General features: G+C 41.1%; 1 protein-coding gene across 1 annotated transcript; it reads right to left on the bottom strand.

Moving 5' to 3' along the window:
* Nucleotides 1–17164: 17164 nt before the first annotated feature.
* On the bottom strand, nucleotides 17165–20246 carry gpr18 (G protein-coupled receptor 18). Its single transcript, XM_073845246.1, has one exon. The coding sequence runs from the start codon at nucleotides 20240–20242 to the stop codon at nucleotides 19253–19255; it is 990 nt and encodes a 329-aa protein (XP_073701347.1). The 5' UTR covers nucleotides 20243–20246; the 3' UTR covers nucleotides 17165–19252.
* Nucleotides 20247–27472: the final 7226 nt, after the last annotated feature.

Genomic DNA, 27472 nt, shown 5'->3' with positions numbered 1-27472 from the left:
CTGTATCCGAAATCGCCCCCTATACCCTCCAATAGAGCACTATTTGAGGGGACAGCCATTTTAAGTGGTGTTCGAAACCATAGTGGACATTCCCGAGTGCACTCATTCAATCCCACAATGCACCGCAAAAACGAGTGTACAACCGATGTACGCTCAACAGCTAGAGATAACCCATAATGCACTGTGAGAGTCGCCCGCAGACTGAATTCCCGCGTCTCGCCAGACGATGGCACCCGCAGCTGAATCATCCATCTGTTCATTTTACGACGCGCTCCTCCACTGCGTAATACAGCGTACAACACAGGTACAAATTCGTTGTAAATTGATTACTAAATAGTTTAACCAGGATTTATACATAAACGCCTTGACATAGCTCAAGATAAATCCTTTAATCTTACTACTCGAACTGTCCGTTTTAAATGATTGTTAAACAGTAAGCAATACTATGCAAAAGCGGCAGTCCTTCCGGTGCACTTAGTGTCCGAATTCACTCACTCGTTTTCATTCACTCCTTCAAGTGAACTGTACGAGTGGACTAATGTAGGGAATAGTGAATAGGGTATAGGGGGCGATTTCGGATACAGCACTCAGTGGCTTGATAATACCCATAATGCACTGTGAGGGTCGTGCCAAATGAAGTCCTGCGTCTCGCCAGAAGATGGCGCCTGCAGCTGAATCATCCATCCATCCATTTTCTATATTGTGGGTACAGCGTAATATCGTATATAAGTATACATTTCTTTTTAATTGATTATTACATGGTTTAATTAAGGCCTGTGTTTTGAACAAAAATGGTTATAAATGGTTTGAAGAATCACTTGTCACCAGCTGGTGTAATAATATAACATGCAGAAAGAGTCCTTCAAAAAGAACACGTAAACACAGTCAAGAAGAGTGATACAGTTGACATTGTTCTTGGAACGCCACTCAACCAATCAACTTTGAAGACTAAAACTAGAATTATAATATTAATGACGTCCAGGGCATCTGAGTTCTTAAAGTTTTCTTCGCTAAAGGGTGCATAATCAAAACAAACAAAGAACCAAAGGTGTACTACGATGACGCTGTGATAGAATGTGGAATCATGGGAGTTGTTGTCTTCGTCCCCACAGCCGATGCAATCCGACGGGACTTGGGCAGAAATCAAGTCCATGGATGAGCTAATGTATTAAAGACTTATTAAGGTCACTAGTGTGTGGCAGGGTTGAAAGTCGTGGAAGCGAAACAAGGATGCTGGAGCAATTTCTAATAAAGGACAAGCCTGATACATGGCTCGAAAGCAGCAGAGCTTTTATTATGCCACAGTCGACCACTTACGCTTCTTCCAGTCATGTGTATGTATGCTGTTTTATCATAATAGATTTGGGTGTGTTGAAAGTTTTGTTATAATGCTATTCGTGGGTTCATTACCTGTCTAATAAAATGCAAAACATATTACAGTATCTTTGGGGTTTCCATATTTTCTACAAAATAAAACTAGAAAATCAAGGGTGTATGACGTCATTGGCGGGTGACGCAACGACACGGTCCATTACACAAGTTAAAACCGCTTATTTCTCTAGAATTAAATATTCTTTGTATATTCTTGCAAGTTAACACACCAACTAGCATAATACATTAACTAGAATTACTCTTATTTCATTCAAATAACAAAAAAAGATGGCTGCACTAATAGTTTGAACACACTGCACACTTTTGACAAAACAACAAGGACCAAGAATGCTGCACTGGTCTCTTCACGTAGTCAACGGCGCTCTTTGGATATTTAGAGGTAAATATCAAACTGATATGAAATACTCCAAGGCACTCCTTTAGTAAAAATCCTTTAATTTACTGGGCTAAATCATTAAAACAGTTAAAAGTGTAGATTAACATCTACACTGAACACTTTTATCTGAATACGAGTTATAAATTGTAAATAAATTCTGAGTTTGTTGGGTTTTTATTTTATTTTATTGCAGACAATCTTTATCCTTGCATGTCTGGCATACAGCATAATGCCTATTTCAGAGGCATACTAAAATGTAATATTCATTTTGTTGGTCAGACATAATTACTCACCCTCATTTGACATTCAGCACAGTTCATAAAGTAAAAAGGTATCAAAGACTCGCCGGCCATGTGACTCTGTTCTTCATCTGCTCATCTTTGAGTCGGTGAGGAAGGAAATCGCACAGGCTTGATTGAACACAAGATAGACTTAATGTCATCTAATCAGAAAGACCATTATGTATTAGTGGAACCACCAAACAGAATTATCTGACAAGGGGCAGGCCACATTATCTAAATTAACATTTTGCAAGCATGAACATGCAAGGCCACAGTGGAAAATGAAAGGCTACAGGAGAGCGGCCTGCATTTAGACATTCGGGCAGTAATTATTAATTTATGCTTGTCTGTGGTCTTAATGAAAATGAAAGCCAGGAGAAGAGAACAGGGAAGGATAATGTGCCGTGAAATTGAGTTTCATTTGTTCGGGGGCCACCTTTTAACTTTTCCTTTCTTCCCAGGAAATGAAACCAACCAGAGTTCTTGTGTGTTTTTCCTCTGCGAACCCCCCTCCCCCTGCACAGCCAACCAACACGCATCTCTCCAGCACAGACACAGACAATCTCTTGACCTCTGCAGTATCTGTAAATATCCTGTCTACGTACCTCTGTAATCTACTTTATAGAGCCTTGCTTCAATGACCATTATTTCTTCTTCAATAACAACTGCCCATGTTAGCACTTCGTGCTCTACCAACTGATGATACTGAGAACGCAACCTGTAACAGATTGCACACTGATACAACCAATGAACAGTTGAAGTTGTGATATGGATTATAAACTGTGTAAATTATTTTGTTAATGGTTATGAATATTAACATGATCTTAAAAATACAACTTCCAGTTGAACTTTCTCTCTAAGCTTCACCCCTTTTGGTTACTTTGGCAAGCTTTACAGAGCATTATGAAGGGGAAAGAATTTCATGAACAATGACTTTATAGTTTTTTATTTGTAGTACATATAGTGTATGTCATTTATTATTTTTTGTTTTGATAAATTTATTCTAAAATGACCATCACTAAGGTAGGGTTGGTCTAATGTTGGTAAAGCTGGGTTTACTTTAGCAAAGTTAGTCAGTCGAACAAAAAGGTTTATTCTGTTTTTTAGACAATTATTTTGTAAAACCAAAGTGTATAACTTCTAAAGACATTTTAATCACCAAAGAACCATGTACTTCAACTAAAGAGACCCAATACAGGCTCTCAATAAGTGTATCGAGAACGATCTAAGTTCAAATATACGCGTTAATGGCAGTTGCGAGCACCAATAAAATTTGTGTATAGTTTGTTATTCCCCGCCTTCTTTTCCTTATATGGTGCTATCGCGCAAACTGCGCAGCATGTAAACAAACTTTATCGTCAGTGCGCCAGATTCATGTCGATGAGTCTTGCTCGTTTTGTGGCTTTGTTGAGGAAACAGCTGCCCATTTGTTTTTTGATTGTGGTGTTACCAACAAATTATGGGTTGACTTAAGCACATATATTTTTAGTCTTACAAATGTAACCCATACTTTTGACCTCAAAGATGTTATTTTTTATTATGAAAATCCAAAACAATTATCTGTTGAATATGTTGTTAACTTTCTTATACTGAATGCAAAATTTTTCATTCATAAGCAAAAATGGCTCAAATCTCTTCTTTCTTTTCCCCTTTTTCTTGCTGATCTTGATTCTGTTGTTTCTTCTCTCAGACTTATAAATAACAAAAAGAGTGCCAAATTTTTGTTGCATTATGACAATTTTTCTAAAAGGATGTAACTTATGTTTATACTTTTCTTTTCTGTATGGATTACACAATAATTTGAGGTAAGCAAATCCAGAATATTAGTATTATATATATATTTTTTTTTTCTTATGACTATGTCTTAGGAATGTATCAGTCTGTAACTTCCCTGTTCTTGTATGTGTTGTACACATTTTTGTAATAAAAAAAAAAAAAAAACTTAAAAAAAAAAAAAAAAAAAAGTGTGCCAGATTCAAACAGAGAGGAATCGCCTGTGAGTGAAAAAAACACCTAAACTTGAGTCTGTTTTTCAATTACAGCAATCAAATGAGGTTATTAGACACTTATTGACGAATAAGAATCATATTATGAACTTTAATATTACGTGGATGCTCTTTTTAGATCTTGACAGTTTACAATCGCCATCCTCATCCCACATTCGTGTTTTGCTGATGAAAACGTCAAACAAAATACAAGTTTGGATCGACAGCAAACGTGAGTACATGACAACAATTTATTTTGGGAAAACCACTTCTTTATTATTGCTCCAGCCAAAGCAGTTATCACTGTTTGTTTATTTATTCATTTATTTTGGGACGTTTTTTACGTTCCAAAATTGCAACATAACTATATTGTACGTTCATGTTTTATTAAACGCATTTAGTATTAAATAATACATTCATAAATGTAAATGAATGTAAATTTCATTATTGAGTATTTTAAAAATAGACTATGGGGCTAAGGGGGCATACAATTAGGCCTGTGTTGATTTGCCATACAGTTATAAATGTAATTGAAGAGCATTTATCTACATAGGGAGATTAAATAATGAATGCCATGCTATTAATGGTAAAACGATTTCAATAGACATGTTTGTTCTGATCTGATCTGCTTGAAACAAATGAAATTTTGTTTCAATAAGATTTGCACGTTTGTGTTCTCTGTGAACACCTGTACGACAAGGGCAAAGCCGCCATGAAGTGCCTTGATCCAGGGATTTTTCTTCATTTTGTCCATTTGTCAAAAGGAAGGCTTGGGTGCATGAGGACAACAGGCAAACCCTCCGAACATACAGCCATGCAGACACACAGAAACACATACAGAAGCTATTAACCCTCCTCCAGCTCATCAACTTTGCTTTGCAATCTTCCCTCAGAACCATTAGAATACCCTGAAGAAATGACTTTCCAATTAAAGGGGATCTAGGAGAAGACAGCCTTTTTATCTCTGACTCCAGGAGTTCTTTATTCCAATCATTTAAATTGGAATTGATTTTTCAATTTAGCCACTGACTGCTCTGGACATGCAGCAGAGGGGGCCAAATAGAGCTGCGTTCTGAAATATTTGTCCCTCATAAAGTCACGGTGGCCTCGAACGCATTAATGTGTTTTGCACGCCACTGCTGCAGACAACAGATTTTTAGCTCAGCATGCTGATGGAGAGAAAGCCCATCAAGAGTGGCCACCTCCCTCACGCTGCAAAGGCACTGGACTGGTGCCTGTGGATTTTTCTTTTTTTTTTTCTGGCAGAGTATGATTGGTTTTATTTTTCTTGTAAGGCAAAAGCAGCTGTAACATTGTCCACATCTAAATAGTCTGACTCATTTGATCAGAAGTGATGCACTGATCAGGAGTGTAATATGTCGATCAGAGGTGTTGAAACTTGAAACCTTGAGGGCGGCACTTACAGACCTGTCAGTTCGCTCTGTAGTAATAAAATATATATTTTACCTCTGGTGGCTCACATTAAAGACGCATTTGTGACATATCTGGCTTTAATTCTCTGTAGCAACACTCTTTTAGCTCACACCCCAAAATTGTAATAGTTTTGTTTTGCAGTGCCAGCTTTTTACAGTTTTTCTCAATTGCTTAAACACATTTCTTGAAATTATGCCTCTTATTTGCGAAACTCTAAACACAAATCCACAACTCCTAACTCATTTCCCCAAACTTCCTATACTGAGGTCAAAATGAAGCTCTCCACTCAAAACAATTCAATCTTGCTGAAAAACCAAACTTTGCTTTCAGACATGACATACAAATCCTCAAAAACAAACACACTACAACACAGTTTTACACACTGATGAGATAAATTCAAAACAATACTACAAAAACAATACAAATAAAAAAAAAATTCACATGATGAACACAACAAATCTATTCCTTTGCAAGTGTTTTATTCCTTAATTTATTGTACTGTAGAGTACAGTACAAAACAGCAAAAACAACAAAATAATTATTCTGCCCAGCATCCTGTCTTTGGTCTGGGACAGGCCAAAGAACCTCTTCAGCATCACAGGCTAAATTAGCCCTGGCCAGGCAGCAGGGGTAAAATCCTCTTGCATGCCCGATCCAACCCTGGCACTCATCAACTAAAATATATGAGACTGCTTGTCTTCTTGCCCTTGCTCTTCCTCTGTCTCTTCCATGTTGTTGTCGTCATCGTCCTCCTTCTTCTCCTCCTCCTCTTCCTCTTTCACCTCCTACTCTTCCTCTTCAAAATTACACATTACTGTATGTGGAATATTGATTGAAAAAGACTGGATAGGATTCACAGTTACACTTGTACTAGTGGTCTGACAAAAAAAATAAATAAATAAAATAAAAGCACACAATGTCATTGTGAAACAATGAAAAAGAGAAATATGGGCACAAAGGTGAAAATAAAAATAAGAAAGTCCACTGTCAGAATTTGTAACTCCTGTGTTGTCCTCTGTCTATATATGCTTTCTAATTGAAGGTTCATGAGCTGTACCTTTGATCTATTTCAGAGAACTGCTTTATCATTGGTTGATCTATATCATCTTCATTAGTGAAAGTCAAGATTCACTTGAATAATTCATGGCAAATTTACAAAAAGTCTAATAGAAATGTGTAGAATATATGATTGACAATTTAGGACAACTAGATCAAAAAATTTGCATTTAGGTAATGATTTATATGATGAGCTAATGACTTGATGTTTTGAGGGGTAAGACTATTGCACAGAGAACTACAGTATATAATACATTTTGAGCAACATGACAATAGCAACTGATAATGTAGGAAACTGCAGACAAATGTATATTTCATTTCTGATCTGAGAAATGCACCAAAGTGACTGAGAAAAACTTTTATCCTTTTATCTCCATCGAAGTTTCTGATTGGTGTGAAAAAACTGTAATACATACAGTTTTTTCTGATTGCTTAAGCACATTTTTTGTAACTATTGGCTATTTTTGCAAAACTCTACACACAAATAAGAAAACCTTTCACCCAATTATCAAAACATTGTAGTTCTCTTGCAAAAGCGAACACCGCTAGATTAACTCTTCACACCTTCGTAAAAATGGTGTTTTGGTATCAAACAGTGAACACAAGCCATCATCTAAGCACACAATGTGCCAACTGCACACTGATGGTATGAATACAAAACACATCTGGCTTTTGCTTTCTCTGTGTACAGATGTCAATTTGAGGTCATACTTTTGTCATAGTGTCATGTAAACATACAAGGATCCAAACTTCAAGTATTGGTGTTTATTCACACTCATCAAAACCAAGACAAAGTCAGAACACAAAATAGTGTTAATGATAGCCATACATGTGTATAATTTTGCTAGGAGTGTGTTGTAAATTTGGTAATTGAGTGTAAGCAGTGAGTTGTGTTTAAAGTTCTGCAAAGTGTGTGTTACAAAATTGCAAACTGAGTGCAAAGCAGTGTTTGTGCTTTTAGTTTGGCAAACTCAGCGAGTGGTTTTGCTATACGTATTAATAGTTTTAGAAATTGTGCTACAAGAATCACGATTAGCGCTTAAGCATTCAGAAAAAACTGTAATACATTTTGAGCAACATGACAAGAGACTAGATGATGTGGATGTTGAACAAGTAGTTTTGACAATTTCATTTCTGATCTGAGAAATGCACCAAAGTGACTGAGAAAAACTGTAAGCTGACTTTGGCTCTTTTATCTCCACCGAAGCTTCTGATTGGTGTGTGCTAAATTTTGAGTCCTAGTGTTTCTACTTGGGTAATTGTGTGCTAATTGAGCTCAAACTTCGCAGACTTGAGTGAACAATATTGAATGCTTGTGCTTTCTAAATGACCACATGGTGTAAGCACTGAGAAATGTAGGGATTTGTGTGTAGAGTTTTGAAGTAACAGTTCACCAAATTTAACTCATGTGTCAAAGCAGGGAATAGTGTTTATTGTTTAGGGAAATGGGTGTGCTTTTTCAAAAATGGCGTTATAGTTTTGAAATTTTAGTTCAAAAGACTGGTTATAGTGTTTTAGCAATTGAGAAAAACTGTAAAATGAATATTTCAGGAGAAATATTATTTACATTATTTACATTATTATAAACATTATTTACTCATCCTCAAGCCATCCTAGGTGTATATAACTTCCTTCTGTCAGACGAATCCATTTAGAGTTATATTAAAAAATGTCCTGGCTCTTTCAAGCTTTATCATGGCAATGGGCGGGTGTTTCAGGTCAAAAGAAGTCCAACACAGCACATCCATCCATAATAAAAAGTGCCTCACATGGCTCCACGGGGTCAATAAAGACCTCCTGTAGTGAATTGATGCGTTTTTGTAAGAAAAATATCCATATTTAAAACATAACAATCACTTTAATCTATCTTGCGCTCACTGTTGTACATGGAAGCAGCTCTGAGCGGATGACACAGGACGTCAACGTAGAGAGATCGGTCACAAATTAGAAGTACAAAAGGAGGATTTGTAAAGACGAATGTCCAGAGACTGGTTTTTCTTTGCTAAAGTGAGGAAACTTTGCTTCCTTTGCTCCTGTAAACAAACATTGGTTTTCACGAGACTTACAGGCGCATACGCAGCACCCAAATCCGTCATCCACCCTGAACAGCTTCTGTGTACAACAGTGAGCGCAAGGTGGATTACAGTGATGTGCGAGGCACTTTTATTATGGATGGATGCACTTTTTTGGACTTGTTTTGACCTGTTGAAAAGAAACACCTATTGCCATGATAAAGCTTGAAAGAGCCAGGACATGTTTTGAATAAACCTAATGCACTAATGTAAAATATGAGAGAGAATATATGGCGTTGGAGGATTTGTACTTATACTTGAGATCTCCTTGCAGTAAAAACAAATCAATCAGAACTTAATGGTGCAAAAAAAAAAAAAAAAAAAAAAGCCACACTGGCCAAACTTGTGTGTTTAACAGGCTTCAGCTACTGTGTAGTCCAGCCTCTAACAAGCCCTGCCATCAGCACTGTAAATTTCCCCAGCTTCAGCCTGGGCGGAAACAGTTGTCTTCTTCAATTACAATTGGAATCAGATGTGCTTGTGTTTTCCAGCCAGGCCTGTGAAGTCCTCAACAGCTCTGGCAGCTGCCTTTTAATGAGCATTTATTGTTTCGCTGGCCATGGATACCACTTTTATAGGGTCAGGTTCAAGGCGGAATGATTTTCTTCGCGCTGTTTTACAGAAGCGTTTAGAGAGGTTTTTGTGGACTGATGGTTCACTCTCGGCTTCCTGACAGCTGCGTTGGCTTGTTTGGCTCTCGCCCCTATTTCTTTTTCTTTTTCTCTTTCCTGAATTGTTTAATATAGTTGTGTCGCAGGAATACGGAGGAGAAGATTAATGGACGCAAAGGATCTGTGGCAGTTGCGGGGAGATGCAGGACAGAGCAGGCCAGCAGCCATCTGTTCTCACTACCTTTATGGCTCTCTTAATGGAGGACAGGAGACAAAAGCGTCTCCGCCACCAGGCAGGCGGTGAGCATTTCTGTAGCGCCACTGTAAACTAATTGTCAGTTCTTTTGACGATGCGCAAGCCAGCCACAGACACGTATGCGTACACACACAGAGTTTCTCCCAAATGTCTTTTTACCTCTCAATCAAGCGTGGTTGGGAGCGGTCCAAGACAGTTGCAGCACGTTTAGAGGAACAACGCTATGAGAGAAAAGTGATTAAAAGATCCTCTTGAGGCAAAACAGATCATTCACGGAGACAGGATGGCGCGTAATCAAATTAAGATGAAAATATAGAGATGGCCCTTTGGTCTTTTGAAACGAAACAGAGATGTTCTCAGAACTTCATCAAGTGTTGGCCCATGCTCAAATGCAAATGCGGTCTGGCACTGCTTTCTTCTGAACATCATAATCAGCACGAGACTTCAGTAGACCTTATGTGGCCATCAAGTAGAGTCAGAAATATCGTAATTATGAGCTATTTGGACATAAATGACCAAAGTGTATGAAGTGTTTTCATATTTACCAGTTTCTTTCTATGAAAGAAATGGCAGTGAATGATTTGCTTATTTCTAGTTCTATTTTAAGTGCTAAGTTGTATATGATGGAATATGGTCAATGTGAAGTTAATTACGTTTACATTTAGCCATTTAGCAGACACTTTTATCCAAAGCGACTTACAAATGAGGACAATAGAAGCAATCAAATCAACAAAAGAGCAACAATATGTAAGTTCTGTGACAAGCCCATTTAGTTAAACATAGTACACAAAGCTGTTTTTTGATATAATGAATAAAAAGAAAACAAGTAGATAGAATAGAGAACGCTGGTGTTAGAATTTCAATTAATTGCACAGCCCTAGTATAGTCCTTTTTCCCTAAACATATCAGATATATAACTGTACTGAAACCGTGACTCTAAAACCGCGATACAAACTTAACTATGAGTAAATTTTTACTATTACACCTCTAGTTAACAAATACAGATTTGACATTGCAGATTAGTGTCATAAGCACAGATGCAGGGTCATCTACATTTGGCACCATGTGGTCAATCTTTCAAGAATCTGGTCTGAAAATTCCAGGCATTCCCAAGACGAGAAAAATCTTCTCCAAAACCATGCCAAAAGTGGCATATTGGCCTAATAAACTGAGGTGGATAATGGTGTTTGAAAATGATTGGAAATAATACTCATGCTTTTAACTAAATTAATTAAATATTATAAAAAAATAACTCATTATAAAGATACCATGCACAAAAATCATTAGGTAATTTGTGTAAAGGTGATGCAGCTGTTTTGCTTATTCATTTCTCTTATTTGTTTTTTGTTTGTTGATTTTGTTTCTTGTGATTTAATAAGATTTATAATATGTGACTTTGTAGTCATAATGACTTTTTTATCAGATATTCTATATCTGAAATTTATTAGAAATGATCATGCTCGTTTCGGTCTATTATTGTTGTATCATCTATTTCAGGTAATGCAACCCTTGATGCCACATAAAAACAGAATGTGCTGTGGTTGGTCACTTTGAATATCAGTCAGACAGTCTCTTCTTGGCCAGATTAAGCTGCAGTGAAGTCTAGACTTTATGTTATTAGAAAAAAAGTCTGCCTTTGTGAGGCTAAATGGGCCTAAAAAACTTAATTCTGATATTTGAGGAAAATAAAAGGCCTCTTAGTTTCACATGGGCTTATTCTCATCGCACAAACCCGTCTTAATGTTAAACAACAACCTCGCTTTTCTCTGGCGGTGTCGACATCTGTAAAGCAAAATGAAGTTTCCTCTCTGAGTATCAATCTTGTAATTGAGCTCTCGGAGGCCGCTACGTGACGCGCACACACAAGAACCCTCCCCGCTGTCAGATCCCTACACGCGGCTGCCCTGCGCTGTCACACTGAAGTGGTCTCCTTTTCTCTCCTCTCTCTCTCTCATACAATCATTCTTCTGTCTGCGGCTCCCTGGGCCCTGCAGTGGGAGTCCGCCTGCGCACTTAACGCGTCAGGTTTCAATTATTTTGAATACCAAAAACCTTCCCATAATGAGGCATGACACAGACATGTAGTCGAATTTTAAATTGGATTTAATTGTTTTCTCAGTTGTAACTTCAGTCGGATAACAGAGACAGAGGGGGATGGATTGAGAGAGGAAGAAAGAGGGAAGGAATAGAGAGAAGTGGGTGGGAGAAAGATGAATTCAGCAAGCGAGGGAGACGGACAGAAAAAGACAGGGTGAAGTCTCTGATCTGTTTCTTAACACAAATCTCTCTTTGTAAGCTCTAGCAAAGGCCATGTTTGGAATTACAACTTTCATGTCTCTTATCCCTGTTGTAATTCCGCCTTGCTTGTTCCGCTGGTGTGATACGATGGATCATGGGGAAGTTTAAGTGAGACTGAATTAAATATTTAACCGATCCGACACAAGGCCTGTCTGCTCCACGGCGCTACAATTAAACCGGGGTGCCGCGCTTGCGCGTGCAACACTCGATCCCTGCTGAACGCTGTCAGGAACATGCTACTTTACAGACTTAAAATAAATCTTGTCCTAATCTATTGAAAAACCTGACAAGTGGAGCCCAAGGTTTCAAGGCACTTAGCTGAGTAGTGTAGAAAAAGGACTGTACATTATTTATGCCCTCTAATGGTGCTGCTATTCTCTGCGTGTGAATCAGCAATGGGCTCGTCCGCTAAAATAGCCGCCGCTGTAATCAAAGCCATATGTTTTCCTCACCTCTCCTCCTCTAACTGACGGGTCAATGGACTTGTCTTTGCATTGAGCGCATTCTTTCAGGGAGATCACACCTTATGATATAGATTAAAGAGTGCAAGGTCTTCCTCCCCACTTCTGACCAGATAAGATCTTAATGCATAAGCCATGGAGGGTAAATACAGGCACCGCTGGGAACCGCATGAGGCGTTTTCTGAGATTTCTGTGGCTGTGAAGATAATGAAGGGCACCATCCAATCGTTTTCAAACACCATTATCCACCTCAGTTTATTAGGCCAATATGCCACTTTTGGCATGGTTTTGGAAAAGATTTTTCTCAGCTTGGGGATGCCTAGAATTTCCAGACCAGATTCTTGAAAGATTGACCACATGGTGCCAAATGGAGATGACCCTGCATCTGTGCTTATAAAACTAATCTGCAATGTCAAATCTGTGTTTGTCAACTAGAGGTGTAATGGTACAAATTACTCTTGGTTGAGTTTGTATCGCGGTTTTAGAGTCACAGTTTTGGTATGGTTATATATCTGACATTTTAGGGAAAAAGGACTATATTGTCAAATAAAAAATAAAGAAAATAAGAACAATTAATCTAACTACAATAGAGCAAAGATACAAATAAAATAAACAGTGTAGTAGTAATCAAGTAAGTAATCAAATGTAAAATAACATGTATATTTGACAGTGAGAGATTTTCTTGTCTTTTGCTGTTTGATTAAAATTTAAAAAGTGCTGTCACTTTAAGACATTACGTGGATCCAGTAGACTGATACTGTACGTTCAGCCAAATATATCTGCTAGGATACTCACCAAGACAGGCATGTTGACATAGGTTTTGTATGAATTACATGTCTATCACATTGCCACATGATTGCAATTATTTCGAAGGTCCTTACAGCCTAAAACAGCCTAAAGTAACCAACACCCACAACTACACTGTCTAAACCAGAAGTTCTCAACTCTGGCCCTCGAGCTCCAACCCTAATCAAACACACCTGAACAAGCTAATCAAGCTCTTCATCATTACTAGAAAGTTACAGGCAGGTGAGTTTGATCAAGGTTGGAGGTAAACTCTGCAGGGAAGTGGACCTCGAGGGCCAGAGTTGAGAACCTCTGGTCTAAACAAATAAATACAATAGGTTAAAAACGACAGATTATTTCCATGTTTTGCCACAAAATTACGATTTATTATTTACAGAAAGCACAGAAAGTTTCTCCCACTCTTTCACCCGAACAGATGCACACACATACAGTTTGCACACACGTTAACATACACGCTAATGTTTGGTGCTCTGATTATTAACAACTTAAAAACTACATGACATTTCTCACAAGCGAGGTAACAATGGCATGGTCCTGAAGAAAATTAACTTAAAGTTACACTATTAGTAGAGATACTGCTGCCGATCACTTTTAAGAGACACAGAGAAGTAATTCACAAGCTTTCTCTCTCTTTCCATCTGTCGATCTGTCTAAACTGCATTATTACTAGAGCCCGACCGATTTATCGGCAGGCCGATATTATCGGCCGATATTAGGCATTTTCCAAACTATCGGTATCGGCATTTATAATGGCAGATAAATGAATATTTCAAAAATAAAATAAAAACGGACGAAACACCCTTCAACCATGTTATGAGTGTTGGCGTTGTATAGTTTGTCCACCAGAGGGCACTCTACACCGTCCCTGTTGGCAACACTCGTGTATAACGCGCCACACATCCTGGAACCCCACTGAGTCTGGCAGAGAGAGCCAGTTATCCGCGAGTGAGATCATCGGTGAAGTGTGTTCATGGTAGGGTTGGGAATCGAAAATCGATTCCGATTCGGGAATTGGATACTTAAGATAAAGAATCGGATACTTTTTATAAAATTAAAATGTCAATTCCTCTTATCAATTCCTGGGTGCAATTATTCATCTAGTGATCTGCCAGGACCTTCCGCGCGTGCAATCTGCCAGGACCTTGTGTGGTAAAGTAAACATCAGTCTACTACAAGATGGATCGTGCGAAGTGCTCAAAAGTGTGGCTACGCTTTGTAAAAACCGAAGACAAAGCGACCACTGCTCGCAAACTCCATCTTAGAGATCTGCAAGGGATGGATGTTTTAGTCCCGTGTCCGCCCGCTCCAAAAGGAATATATGTTATTTCGTCCCGCAAAAGCCCACATAAAAGTAACTTATACTCCCGCAGGAAGACAGGTATCTACTTCATCTCTTGGCTGCATGAAACAAACCCTCCCATTAATGTAAAGGCAAAGATGATCAGAGTAATAGTAACAAACTCTATCAGTGGAAGCTAATGCCACTATCAGTGGATAGTTTTTAAGGATAAAAACTGGATTAATGCCTTGACATATCATCTGATCGATGTCTTGAGGTGTGGTAACCATAGTATAAGCAAAATAATTGACTTCGGTCCGTTCAATTGTATGAAAATAATGCACAAATCACCACCACCAGTGTGCATTATTTTCTAAAAATTCAGTGGCCGGTCGTCAGTTATTCCTTACTTAATCGACAGAAACATACATTAGCTGAACTCTTGTCTTGTCATCCTTATGAAAATTAACCAATGGTTTTATTATACAGTAGTAAAAATGTAGTAACCATGTTTTTTTGACGCATTGATTACCATTTGTATAACCATAGTTTTACTACAAATACCAACTTTAAAATTATATGAAAAGAGGCAGACAAATAGGATGTACTGTCACAGTATGGAAGGAAAGATCTGTTACTACTTCTGTTATATAGCAAACTTTAGGTATTTAGATTTCGCTTTTTGTTTTTAGTCACATGAATAGTTCTTCAGTTTTTAGGCCGCACAGTAGTACTTCTATCGTTATGAACTTCTGTGCAAACAAATCTAAGACGTCTGATGAAATGGTGTCTGTTTTTAAGTCTTTAAAAGCTCTGTGGTTATTTTTCAAATGTGGATGGTGTCTGAGTCGTCTAGGAGTACATATCTAGAGTTCAAACACGCGTCTCACTGTAAAGCCGTTCACATGAATCACATTCCCCTTGAGTGGTCTGAGGAAGCTAGTGAGACACTACCAGTTCTAGTCATGTTTTTTATATGATTTGTGAATTTGGCTCTGGTATAAGTGCTCAAGAACACTAGAATCCCATTATAATTCCCATATCACAATATAAAACTGCAACAGCTGAGGCATAAAAACAACAGCGTACCAACTCCATTGAAGTCACCGGAGACGGCGCAGAGCAATATCGCACCGAACAGATACCGCGGGCCCACTCTGATCATCACTTGATAGTGTGCTGACAAGCAAACTCTATTAAGCTGTCTTCAAATATGCAAAATGATATGATTTTACAATGATTACATATTCACTTCCCAGCTGGCTGGCTCCGTGCAACTCCATTTGTCATTGACTATTGTGTCCAATTATATGATTAGCTCCAAACACTCCGCCACTTGGAGAGCTCTCGTGTGTTCCAGTGCACTGACTGATTCACAAACAAAGTCATTACAACATGTATTCACACATATCAAATAACAAACAGATGGCCATTGTGCGCCGGCTGATTTGTTTGTAACACGAGCGGCAGAAAAAAGGTAGTTTTTTGCTGGGCTTTGTTTAAGCACCGACTGTTTTATTCCCAGAGAGAGACATCTGGCTGCCGAGGCGGCTAAATCAACTCAAATGAAAGACAATCTTGTTTCCATTAATTTTTCCTGTGGCAAAAGCACTTGTTATGAAGATTCGAAATTACTGAGAAAGCTTCCAGATAATTCATCATATGGGCCGGACAGAAGACTGCAGTTGCTCAGAGAGTGTCTGTCTCCATTATCTTGCTGTGATGTGTATCAGGTGGGGTGGCTGAAGAGTGTGTGTGTGTGTGTGTGTGTGTGTGTGTGTGTGTGTGTGTGTGTGTGTGTGTGTATGTGCGTTAACATTTGCAATGCACAACTTACAGTAGCTTAATACTGTAGTCTGAAGAACTAAAGCATCATTTTGCTAAATGTATGTATACAGTGGCACCAAAAAGTTCACTTCTAGAAATTTCCTGATAATTTACTCACCCCCATGTCATCCAAAATGTACATGTCTTTCTTCAGTCAAAAAGAAATTAAGTTATTTTAAGGAAACCATTCCAGGATTTTTAGTCCATATAGTGGACTTCAATGGTGACCAACGGGTTGAAAGTCCAAATTGCAGTTTCAATACAGCTTCAAAGGGCTGTACACAATCCCAGCCAAGGAATAAGGGTCTTATCTAGCAAAACTATCTGTCATTTTCTTTAAAAAAGTACAATTTTTCTTTCAGGAAGTGAACTTCTCCTTTAAGTCACATCTGCAAAGAAAAGCTGCTAGAGCTTTCCTCAGAACTAACTTCACCTTTTCAAGTTCACACAGGTGTCCTAGTAGCAAGTAGAATAACCAGTGGTGTATTTATTCATATTAAAGACCATTCGAAACAGAAATTGCAACTGAATTTAATTTAGTATTGCAATATATTACAATGTGAAACGGAATAATAAAAGGGAAAATGGGGAGCAGGCTAGATTTTTACTTCTTCTGCATCAAACTAATAGAAGGAAATTTTCAGATTTTGATTATAAATTATTATTAAAGATATCAACAAGATTTTTTTTACCTGTGAAAAAAGACTAGTAATGTATGCTAACAAGCTTTAATGTACATTTACAAAGTAAATTTACTCATTTCGATTGCATGTGGACTTTAACATACTGTATGAACATGTTCCACAAAGCTTGACAGTTTCCCAAACACACCTACTGCTCCTCCATCTGCAACTGATTGGGTCCAAAGTTGCCTTGTTAGACTGCTTAAGAAAGCAGAGCAATGTTTTAAAAGCGCCACAGTGTTTACACTCTTCAGGAAGAGTAACTGCTTGTTTCTGAATATTAAACTTGGATTGAAGACAGACAGTTCTGAAGAAAAGTACATATATCAATTTTAATTAAGCTTAATCAAGTAAAGTGCAGGGTATACATTAAGTGTATGGGTATTTGGTGCATAAGAGATTCATTTGTTTTGTTTTTTACAACATCATTTTTTAAGTTTCAATTTAAAAATTGATATGAATGTATAAGGTCTTTTTTCATGTAAATGATCATGCAATGTGGCATACATTTAAAAGTTGAAAATATTACAGTCTTTCAGTAATTATTAGGTCACAAATGCTGCAAAACATGTATATTAATCATAACAGAATGAGAAAAGAAGCACTTAGATCTAATATAGTCACAGGATGTCAGCTTCTAAAAAAAAAAAAAAAAAATAGTCCATGTGTCAGCAGTCACGTATTTTATGAAAAATTAAAGAAAAAAATTTAATTGAAAACATAATTTAAAACTATAAGAGGATATGAAGCCACTTTCAAATAATTTGTTAACATTACATGACACCACCTGATGGTGATATTTGGACAAAGCACTGTGAGAAAAACATAAATGTGCCCTGGTCAGTAGCGCCACCTGCTGGCGTTTTATATACTACGGGTCAAGTTTACAGTGGTACTTCTGTACCAAAATCTTGTTTCAGTTCAGTTTGAATTGTGATAAGCATGTAAAATTAGTACATATATACAAATGCAAAATTAGTAAATATATACTTATAATAATAATAATAATAATAAAAGTTATTAAAATCTTATTTACACCAAGAGAACATTGTTCTTTTAAGAACTGTTTACTGAAAGTTTTTGTGGGGGAACCAAAAATAGTTCTTCTATGACATCACAGCAAAAAAAAAAAAAAAACAAAAAAAAAAAAACCCTTTTTGAACATTTATTTTTAAAAGCGTACATGTTGTCATTCATTACTTTAATTTGTTCATTCTCATTAAATACCAAAATTATTAGGTGATAAAGTGCTCTTATGCTCTAATGTGCATTACATCCAACCTCAAAAGGTAGTAGTTCGTTTTACACTTCTAAAAGAACCAAATATACAACTATGCACTCCTTTTAAACTAACCTCTTCAAAGACATTTGCTGTTCTTGAAGATCATACTTGGTGTGATAAAACGCATGCTTAGCAAATGACTAACATGTTCTGCACAGATTGTGCAAAGAAAATTTTGCAGTGCAAACCATTTCAAACACTTTGCCGTGATTATATAACAACATCACTGTAAACCCAAATAAGCTGGCAAAAAAGAGGTAATTTTAAAATGAATTTTTAAGTAACTTGAAACATTTGAGTAAGTAAGTCATACATTTAAAATGATCATGTAATCTGAATTTAACTTTTTTACTAGTAAAAACTTAACTAATTCAGTAAATGCCTACTGGCTAATCGTTAACACATTGTTTTGATTAGTACATTGGTGAATGAGTAAGGCAATAAAGAACATTCAACATAAGCCAAGCTCATGCTTCACTTGTTGCCATGATGGTATTAGCATAGCAAAACATACTAAATCTTCCATTACATAATTTTAGAATTTACCCTCCATTTTGAGTGCCATGGCAAAACATGCTGGGAAAGAGAAATCTAAGCCCAGTTTCAATTCAAATTTAAGTTTGCCTAATAAAAAGCAACATTAAATCTAAAACAATAAAACTGTTCAGATTACTTAAAATATATCAGTTTTGTGAACTCAAAAAAAGGAAGTTTGAAAATACTTTTTTTATATATGTATGAGAAAACTATAGCATCCCAGTTTATAACTTGAATTTTACTCAATCTTAAAAACAACACATGCACTTGCAGCATGAAACGCAACAACTGAAAAACAGTTTGTCTTGGGGTGTGTTCACACATGAAGCTATTTGCAGCACAAGTAATTGTGCAGTATGTGGTGAAGCATATCTGACAGGAAAACTAATAAAAGTTCAACTTTATACAGATGAACAGTGATGCAGTGCAGCAACTACCAATAAAGACCCGTCTTAAGTTGACTGCATACATACTGCATATCTGCTGTTACTGCAAGCAGTTTTACTGCTTAGTATGATTCATCTTGTTCTGCAGTTTATCATATTTGGTAATTGAAATACAAACATTGAAGTGTTTACATTCAGTTTACTTTGCTTCCATCAGCTGTATTATTCCTCAGATCATGGCACTGGTCAGGTTACTGAGCGAGCGAATGCTGTTGGTGTGAAGGCTCTTCCTGCGAACGCTCCTCAGGTAGTTCCTATACAAGATCACGCTGATCACACGGTCCTGAAACTGCTTTGACACAATGTAGAAGAGTATAATGTCCAGCACTGTGCTCGCATTCATCAGGAAGGTGGTGAAGACCCCCCAGGTGTTGTAACCCGTCTCACTGCTGGCCAGCAGCATGGAAACAAAACAGATGTGGAAAGGCACAAAACACACCAGCACCTGAACGATTAGTGTGATGATGATCCGGATGGACTTCTGCTTGACTTTGGGCTTCAGTTTGGATGTTCGGCCATGGATGAGGTTGTCCACGATGATTATGTAACAGCCCACCATGATGCACACTGGGACTAGGAAGAAGAAGACGATACGTGCGAAGTGGACAGGATTGTCGTGGCGCAAGTAGATGATGTCATGCATCTTGATGCAAGTGGTATAGTTTGTCTCACGGTCAGGGTCTTCCTCTAGGAAAACAAGTGGAGCTGTGCTGCCTAGGGTCATGATCCAGACTCCCGCACAGGACAGCAAGGCTTTACGGACGCTTTTTAGTTCTCGGGTATGTCGCGGCTGCACTATGGCCACGTACCGGTCTGTGCTAATGAGGGCGAAGAGCCACAAGGCCAGGCAGGGATAGACTACCGTTAGCGCAGCGTTTATCCTGCAGAACACGTCTCCAAAGGGCCAGTAGTCTTGACTGTAGTAGACCATTCGAAAAGGCAGCAGTAAGATAAATACCAAGTCCACTAAAGCAACATTGATCATATAAACCGTGATGGAGTTCCGTCTTTTAGTGGTCAAGGCAAAGACCCAGAGAGCGGTCAGGTTGACCACTGTGCCTATGATAAAGATAATGCCGTAAAACACTAGGCTAATAGTCCGGTACACTTCAGGGACGTGGCCCTCCATGATGACGGGCGAAGATGTGTTATGAGCCATGATGGTTTGCCTGATTTGACCATAAAAAAAGAAACCAATGTAAAACAGTTTCATAAAACTATGGAAGCCTGTTTCAGAGTTTTAAAAAAGGTAATAGACCTTAGTCAGGGTAGCACTATATTTAATTTTTGACAGGAATGAAAGTGAAGCTGTAAGGGATAGTACAGCTTGTTCAATGGATTGTAACTGTTGTTCAGCTGATGAAACATCAATCCAAAGTAGACAAAATGCCATAAACAGTTTTGAAAGTTAAAAAATGTAAAGTTCTAGGATCTTTAGGCATTGCGTGCCATTGTAAAAACTTTAAGTCTATCCCTCACAGCTCATTTTCATTCATGTAAGATTCAACATGACCTCTACCCTGAGTAAGCTCTTTTGAAACTTTACTTATCTTACAGCTGCAACTTTATTTCTATTAACTGTCTGGTATTTGTTGTAGTTTAATGTAAATGTGACCTTATATACTGCAGTTGTGACCCTATATCTTATATTTAAACATCTCACAATGTTTTTTACTGCATTTACTTACACTAAATAGAATAGTAACATAGAAATCATATACATCAGACACAAAACTTCTTAACATTTTAGGATGTTTTAAAGGAATAGTTCATACAAATACAACAAAAATATTTCTGTAATTTATTAATTTAAAACCTGTATGCCTTTATTTCGTCTGTAGAACAAAAATAGTCTTAAAACTATACAAGGTGAGTAAAAGATGACAGAATTGTCATTTTTGGTGATTCATCCTTTTAAGAGATTACACTTTTTCTTTGAATTCTTAGTAAAAAATGTTAGAACATCAAAAAAGTTATGTGAAAGAAAATCAAATATGAGTGTTAAGGTACAAAAAAGAAGAGAACAGTAACAAAATGTTGAATATCAGTCAGTATACCACTACAGCATATACAGGAAGAAGGCTACTTTCGCTACAGTTCTTATGTATTTATTGTTGTGGCTTTTTTGAATCTTGTCAAAAATCTGTGCATTTATATTCATAAACAGTCATCCTGTACTATAAATGATTACTCTTCAAAAGTTTTTGAATATATACTGTTTATAAATGGTCTACTTGCTATTCAACTTTACATGGAAACCTCATTTGACCTACAACATAGTCTTCTGATATGATTGGCTGTTCGTAACACCTGTGGGTTTTCAATAAACCATTTTTTGTTCTACAAGATTACAAAGTAAAAAAGTTAAAGGTACCAACCTCAGAGATCCATGTTGTTGGCATTGTATCTGTTCTGATGACTATAATGTGCCCTCGCTGCCGAGCTTCGATCTAACAGAGGAAGTCAAGAAGCCAGTGTCTTTATTTAGATTAGAATTTTTCTTTTGGTTTCTGTGAAGCCCCTTCACTTCCTGTAATGCATGTACTGGTGGAGAATATTTCTCAGTAGCAAACTCTATGTCATATGCAGTTTGAGAGCAGTGGAGAAGTAAAGATGTGACAGGTTTGGGTGCTGGTTATTGATTGGGAAAATAGGGTTTGTCACACAGCATTAGCTCTCTTGGGAGCAGCACACAGCAGGTGGCAACAGAAGGCATCTGGTGTTGAAGAGTTTTAATTAAACACAGGATGCTGAGGTTGGTGGTGTATAAACAGGAAATGAGATCTTTGTAATGTAGGTTTGAGACAGCAGCTCATCTTAAAATCACAGGACGAAAAGAAAAATAGCTCTAGACCTGGCCAGGCAGAACACTAACATTAACTATGATTGTTGTTTTTCAGGCATAATATATAGGAGAGGGGTGCAATATTGTAGCGATAACAAAGCTCCAACCATTTCACTGTTTGTATTGCACCATTTGCTGTATTTCTAACAGCAAATGTCATAGTCATTGATGGGAATAATGATGTTATAAATAAATGGTGCTACTATAACGTCACTACTTTTTTTAGGTATGTGTAATCAAACAATTTACTGTTTCCCTCGTTACAATGCCATCACCGTTACCAACAATAAAATGCAGCGTTACTATAATTGAGTTCACTGAAGCGGTTTTCATCCAAGTAAGCTCTCTCTCAGCCATAGGACCTGAAGTTGTGCATTGCGTTGCATTCTTCTTCTGAGGTATATTCTGGCTTATTCCTCTTAGCACATCTTCTTCCAGAAACGAAAAGTAGCCGAGATGAACTTGATGAATGTTCAGGTTTGTTTACGAAGGTAATGTGGGTGTTTACCTACATGTCTGTGCGTCTTACTTGAATGTTTAACATTTGAAAAGCAGAGCCTCTCGCAGGCGTGATTACATTAGACATATTAAGTTTTGACGGGAAAAACGGGCTTGCATTGGTATCATACAGATTACTTCATCAGAGAATATTTGTTTTTGATGTGACTTTCTTCATTTAAAAGTAGACATTTCCAGCTTTCTATACATATATTTCTCATGTCTGTGATGCAGGTATTCACTGGCAGGTTGTTTTTATGTGTCTGTGAAGAGAAGTGGTGGGAACAGAGACGGCAGAGAGCACACCCTGTTTATTTTCTTTTCAGTTTAAAACAATACCTTATTGTTATCTGTATGAGCACAAATGACAGAGTGTTTTTAGTTCTTTTCTTAGTAGTAAAGAAAAACGAGATTCAGTGTGGGCTTCCACCCCGAAGGGTTAACAGTGTTGCTGTGGGATGTTTTTCATGTCCACGGGTTAAAGCAACCCCAATAACGTGATATTCCGCCCCTGGAAGGTGTCTCTCACATTGTCTCACAGCAACATTAAAATTAAAAAGCGTAGATTAGTGTACAATGTTTTATTCATTTAACATATTTAATATTGGGGGCATCCAAGTTATCTGACATATTTGAATTTTTTTTTAAGTAACACAATAGTTACTTTCCCTGGTAATTAGTTACTTTTATAATGATGTAACTCAGTTACTATTTGTAAGAAGTAACTAGTAACAAGAACTAATTACTTTTTTGTAGTAACATGCCCAACACTGGTCATAGTTGATGCACAAATCCACTATAATTTCATAAATAATTCTGTAAGGGATAAGAGGTTCCCCTTCAGTCGAATCACTTCGACGTTACATGGGAATTCGCTTAGAATCCAATCATATCTGAGCCTTATACAAAAGGCCAATGAAAATTGGCGAGTGGCATTTGCATGATGCGCCACGCCCCGTACATACGGGTATAAATAGTGACGTCATGCGCCAGTCAGACAGCTTCTTCGCTTCAGATCCGTCTGATGTTGAGCCTGCTATTTCTCCCTGCGAGACTTCTACAGCAAAACAAACAAGAGTTCTTCCTAAAAAGAGTTCCTGCTCTCTCTCCTGACGTGCTGCCGAGACTAAAAGAGCTTTCTGTTTGGCAGCCGTCAGCGATCTCCTGCGGGCTGCCGTTTTCACGGCCATTACAGCCGCACTGCATTCCAGCGAGAAAGTCCCGTTGAGTGCACAGCCGCCCCGCGGCTTTTTCCCTGGGCAGACCGGGAGCTAAAAGAGCAATTTCTCACGGCTGAAAAAGACGTTCTTTTCAGAATGGCTTTTCGGCCGTGCGCTTCAGGATGCGGTAGTTTCCTCCCTCCTGCGGACGGACATGATCACTGCCTCACGTGTTTGGGGAGTGAGCACGCTGAGGCAGCGTTCATGGATGGTGAATGCATTCATTGCGAATGCATGACCATGAGCACGCTGAAGTCCCGCCGCTCGTTCGCGAGGCGGCTCCCCCCGTCTTCCTCTCGCGGTCCGTCGTTAAGCCGTCAATGCTTTTCGGCCACCGCGGCGAGACGCGGGGGGGACTTAACTGTCACCGTGCAGAACGCACCGCCGGCCCAGAAAGCCCTGCGGTCTTCTGTCACACAGCGTGCTCCCGTCGAGTTCCCGGAGCAGTACGCTTCCCCGCCCACCGGGCTGAGCGTCTCCTTCGGTGCTCCTGCGGAGGATGAGATGTCGACCGCAGCATCAGAGGGAGAGTCGGTCGGCGAGGCGGACGCTTCGGCGGCGCGGCCCCCTCCAGAGGTGGCCGCTCCGTCTGAGGTGGACGTCGAGCTATCGACTATGCTCCTCCGGGCCGCCAGGGGGATCGGTTTGGAGGTGCCCCAGGCGCCCCCGGCCGATCCTTCTAGGCTGGATGATTGGTTCCTGGGGAGGGCCCCCGCGGCTCCACCTCGCCCCCCCTCGGTCCCATTCTTCCCGGAGGTGCACGAGGAGCTGACGAGATCCTGGCGGGCCCCCTTCTCATCACGGCCCCGCCCCAGCTCCTCTCCCCTCACCACCCTCGATGGCGGGGCGGCCAGGGGGTATGCAGCGATTCCTCGGGTCGAGCGCGCTGTGGCGGTGCACTTGTGCCCACGCGGCGCTGCCACCTGGAGGGATCGTCCGCATCTCCCGTCCAGGGCGTGCGAGCGCTCGTCCGCCCTTGCGGGCTGCGTTTACCACGCCGCTGGACAGGCCGCCACCGCCCTGCATGCTATGGCGATCCTCCAAGTGTATCAGGCCCAGGCCCTGAAACAGCTGCACGAGGGTGGCCCCGACCAGGGGGTTATGGAAGAACTCCGCGCCGCCACCGACTTCGCCCTACGGGCAACGAAGGTCACGGCACGTTCCCTTGGTCAGGTGATGTCCACAGCCGTGGTCCAGGAGCGACACCTATGGCTCACTCTGGCCCAGATGGCAGACGTCGACAAGGCTCGCTTTCTTGACGCTCCTATCTCCCAGAGTGGCCTATTCGGCGACACTGTCGAGGACTTTGCCCAGCAGTTCTCGGCAGTCCAGAAGCAGAGGGAGGCCATTCAACACATCCTGCCCCGCCGTGAGTCTAAACCCATCCCGCCGCCGGTGGCTCAGCCTCCCCCCGCTCGTCGCCGAGGGCGCCCCCCCGCGGCCCCCACCAAACCTGCTCCGTCGCCTGCTGAACCCAAAAAGGAGACGGCCCGACGTCGAGCCGGCCGCGGGGGCGCGGCGCCGCCCGCCTCTCAGGGACCTGCAAAGAACACCCGCAAAAGAGCCGCGAAACGTCCCTGACGCGGGCAACCCGGAGGTGGAGAAGTTTGTTCTTCAGGGGACGAGAACATCTACGTCCCCGCTCCCGCTGGAGGGCCGGGGGTTGTTGTGCACTTTAACGCTGCCGCCGGCCCACAGGTCGGCGGTACCCACAACTTCAATAAAAGAGCAATTTCCTCCACCTCCGGGGCCTCGGCCCCGTGTTCCCGTTCCGGGCGGCACCAGGATGCCCTCTCGGAGCCGGATACGGAGCTGTCTTTCGCCAGCGCGGGAACCTGGGAAGAAGGTAGGCCCTGCTCAGAGCAGCTTGTCTCCCCTTCCTGTTCCCCCCCTAGGCTGCCCCACCACGGTCACGTCGGTCAACGTTCCCTTGACACCCCTGTCGAGGCGCTTGGGGGCCTGGCTTCAGCTCCCCAGCCCCTCGCGGTGGTTGATACGGACGGTACGTCTCGGCTATGCGATTCAGTTTGCCAAAGCTCCGCCCAGGTACAGAGGTGTCCTTCACACTCGTGTCCACTCAGACACCCACGCCGCTGTCCTGCGTGCAGAGGTCGCAGTCCTACTGGCGAAGGATGCGATCAAGCTTGTCCCTCCAGCCGAGATGAGGTCAGGGTTTTACCGTCCCTACTTCATCGTGCCCAAAAAGAGTGGTGGGTTAAGACCCATCCTGGATCTCAGAGTCCTGAATCGGTCCCTTCTCAGGCTGCCGTTCAAGATGCTTACGACGAAGCGCATGCTCACATGCATTCGTCCCCAGGATTGGTTTGCAGCCATCGACCTGAAGGACGCGTACTTCCATGTCTCGATTCTTCCTCGCCACAGGCCCTTTCTTCGGTTTGCGTTCGAGGGTCGAGCATACCAGTACAAAGTTCTCCCATTCGGCCTGTCCCTCTCTCCTCGCGTTTTCACCAAGGTTGCGGAAGCGGCCCTGGCCCCTCTTTGGCTGTCAGGTTTCCGCATCCTCAACTATCTCGACGACTGGCTTCTGATAGCCCACTCTCGAGAGGTGCTATGCGACCAGAGGGACCTGGTGCTTCAGCACCTCAGCCGCCTGGGCCTTCAGGTCAACCGAGAAAAGAGCAAACTCTCCCCAGTGCAGAGGATCTCTTTTCTCGGTGTGGAGCTGGACTCGGTCTCCATGACAGCCCGTCTCACCAAAGAGCGCGCTCAGTCGGTGCTGAGATGTCTAGATTTATTCAGGCACAAGACAGCGGTTCCTCTAAAAACTTTTCAGAGGCTCCTGGGGCATATGGCAGCTGCGGCCGCGGTCACGCCGCTGGGCTTGCTTCATATGAGACCGCTTCAGCACTGGCTACACGACCGAGTCCCGAGACGGGCATGGCACCGTGGCACACTCCGGATTGGCGTTTCCCCGCAGTGTCGCCGCCTATTCAGCCCGTGGTCAGACCCTGCCTTTCTCCAGGCCGGAGTACCCCTGGGGCAGGTGTCCAGGCACATCGTGGTTTACACGGATGCCTCCACCACGGGTTGGGGTGCTGTGTGCAACGGGCAAGCAGCTTCGGGCTCCTGGACAGGACCTCGACTGCAGTGGCACATCAATTGCCTCGAGTTGCTGGCTGTGCTTCTGGCCCTTCGTCGCTTCTGACCGACGTTGCGTCAGAAGCACGTACTTGTGCGTACCGACAGCACTGCGACTGTGGCTTATATCAACCGCCAGGGCGGCCTCCGCTCCCGTCGCATGTCACAACTCGCCCGCCATCTGCTCCTCTGGAGTCTAACGTGGCTGAAATCGCTACAAGCCATTCACATTCCGGGGGAACTCAACCGTGCAGCCGATCAGCTCTCACGGCAGTCCACCCTCCCTGGAGAATGGCGACTCCACCCCGAGTCAGTCCAGCTGATTTGGAGGCATTTCGGGGAGGCCCAGATAGATCTGTTTGCCTCCCCCGAATCCTCCCACTGCCAGCAGTTCTTCTCCCTCAACGAGGTATCCCTCGGCAGGGACGCTCTGGCCCACAGCTGGCCTCCGGGGCCCAAGTACGCCTTTCCCCCAGTGAGCCTCCTTGCACAGACCCTGTGCAAGATCAGGGAGGACGAGGAGCAGGTTCTCCTGGTCGCCCCATACTGGCCTGCCAGGACCTGGTTCCCAGAACTCATTTCCCTCGCGGCAGCCCCTCCCTGGAAAATCCCCTTGAGGAAGGACCTTCTTTCTCAGGGGATGGGCACTATTTGGCACCCACGTCCCGATCTATGGAACTTGCACGTCTGGCTCCTGGACGGGACGCTTCAGACCTCGCCGGCCTTC

Source organism: Garra rufa, chromosome 8 (assembly GCF_049309525.1).
Source record: "Garra rufa chromosome 8, GarRuf1.0, whole genome shotgun sequence".
Lineage (NCBI taxonomy): Eukaryota > Metazoa > Chordata > Actinopteri > Cypriniformes > Cyprinidae > Garra > Garra rufa.
The sequence above is the reverse complement of the archived record's forward strand: the minus strand, read 5'-3'. Positions and strand labels throughout refer to the sequence as shown.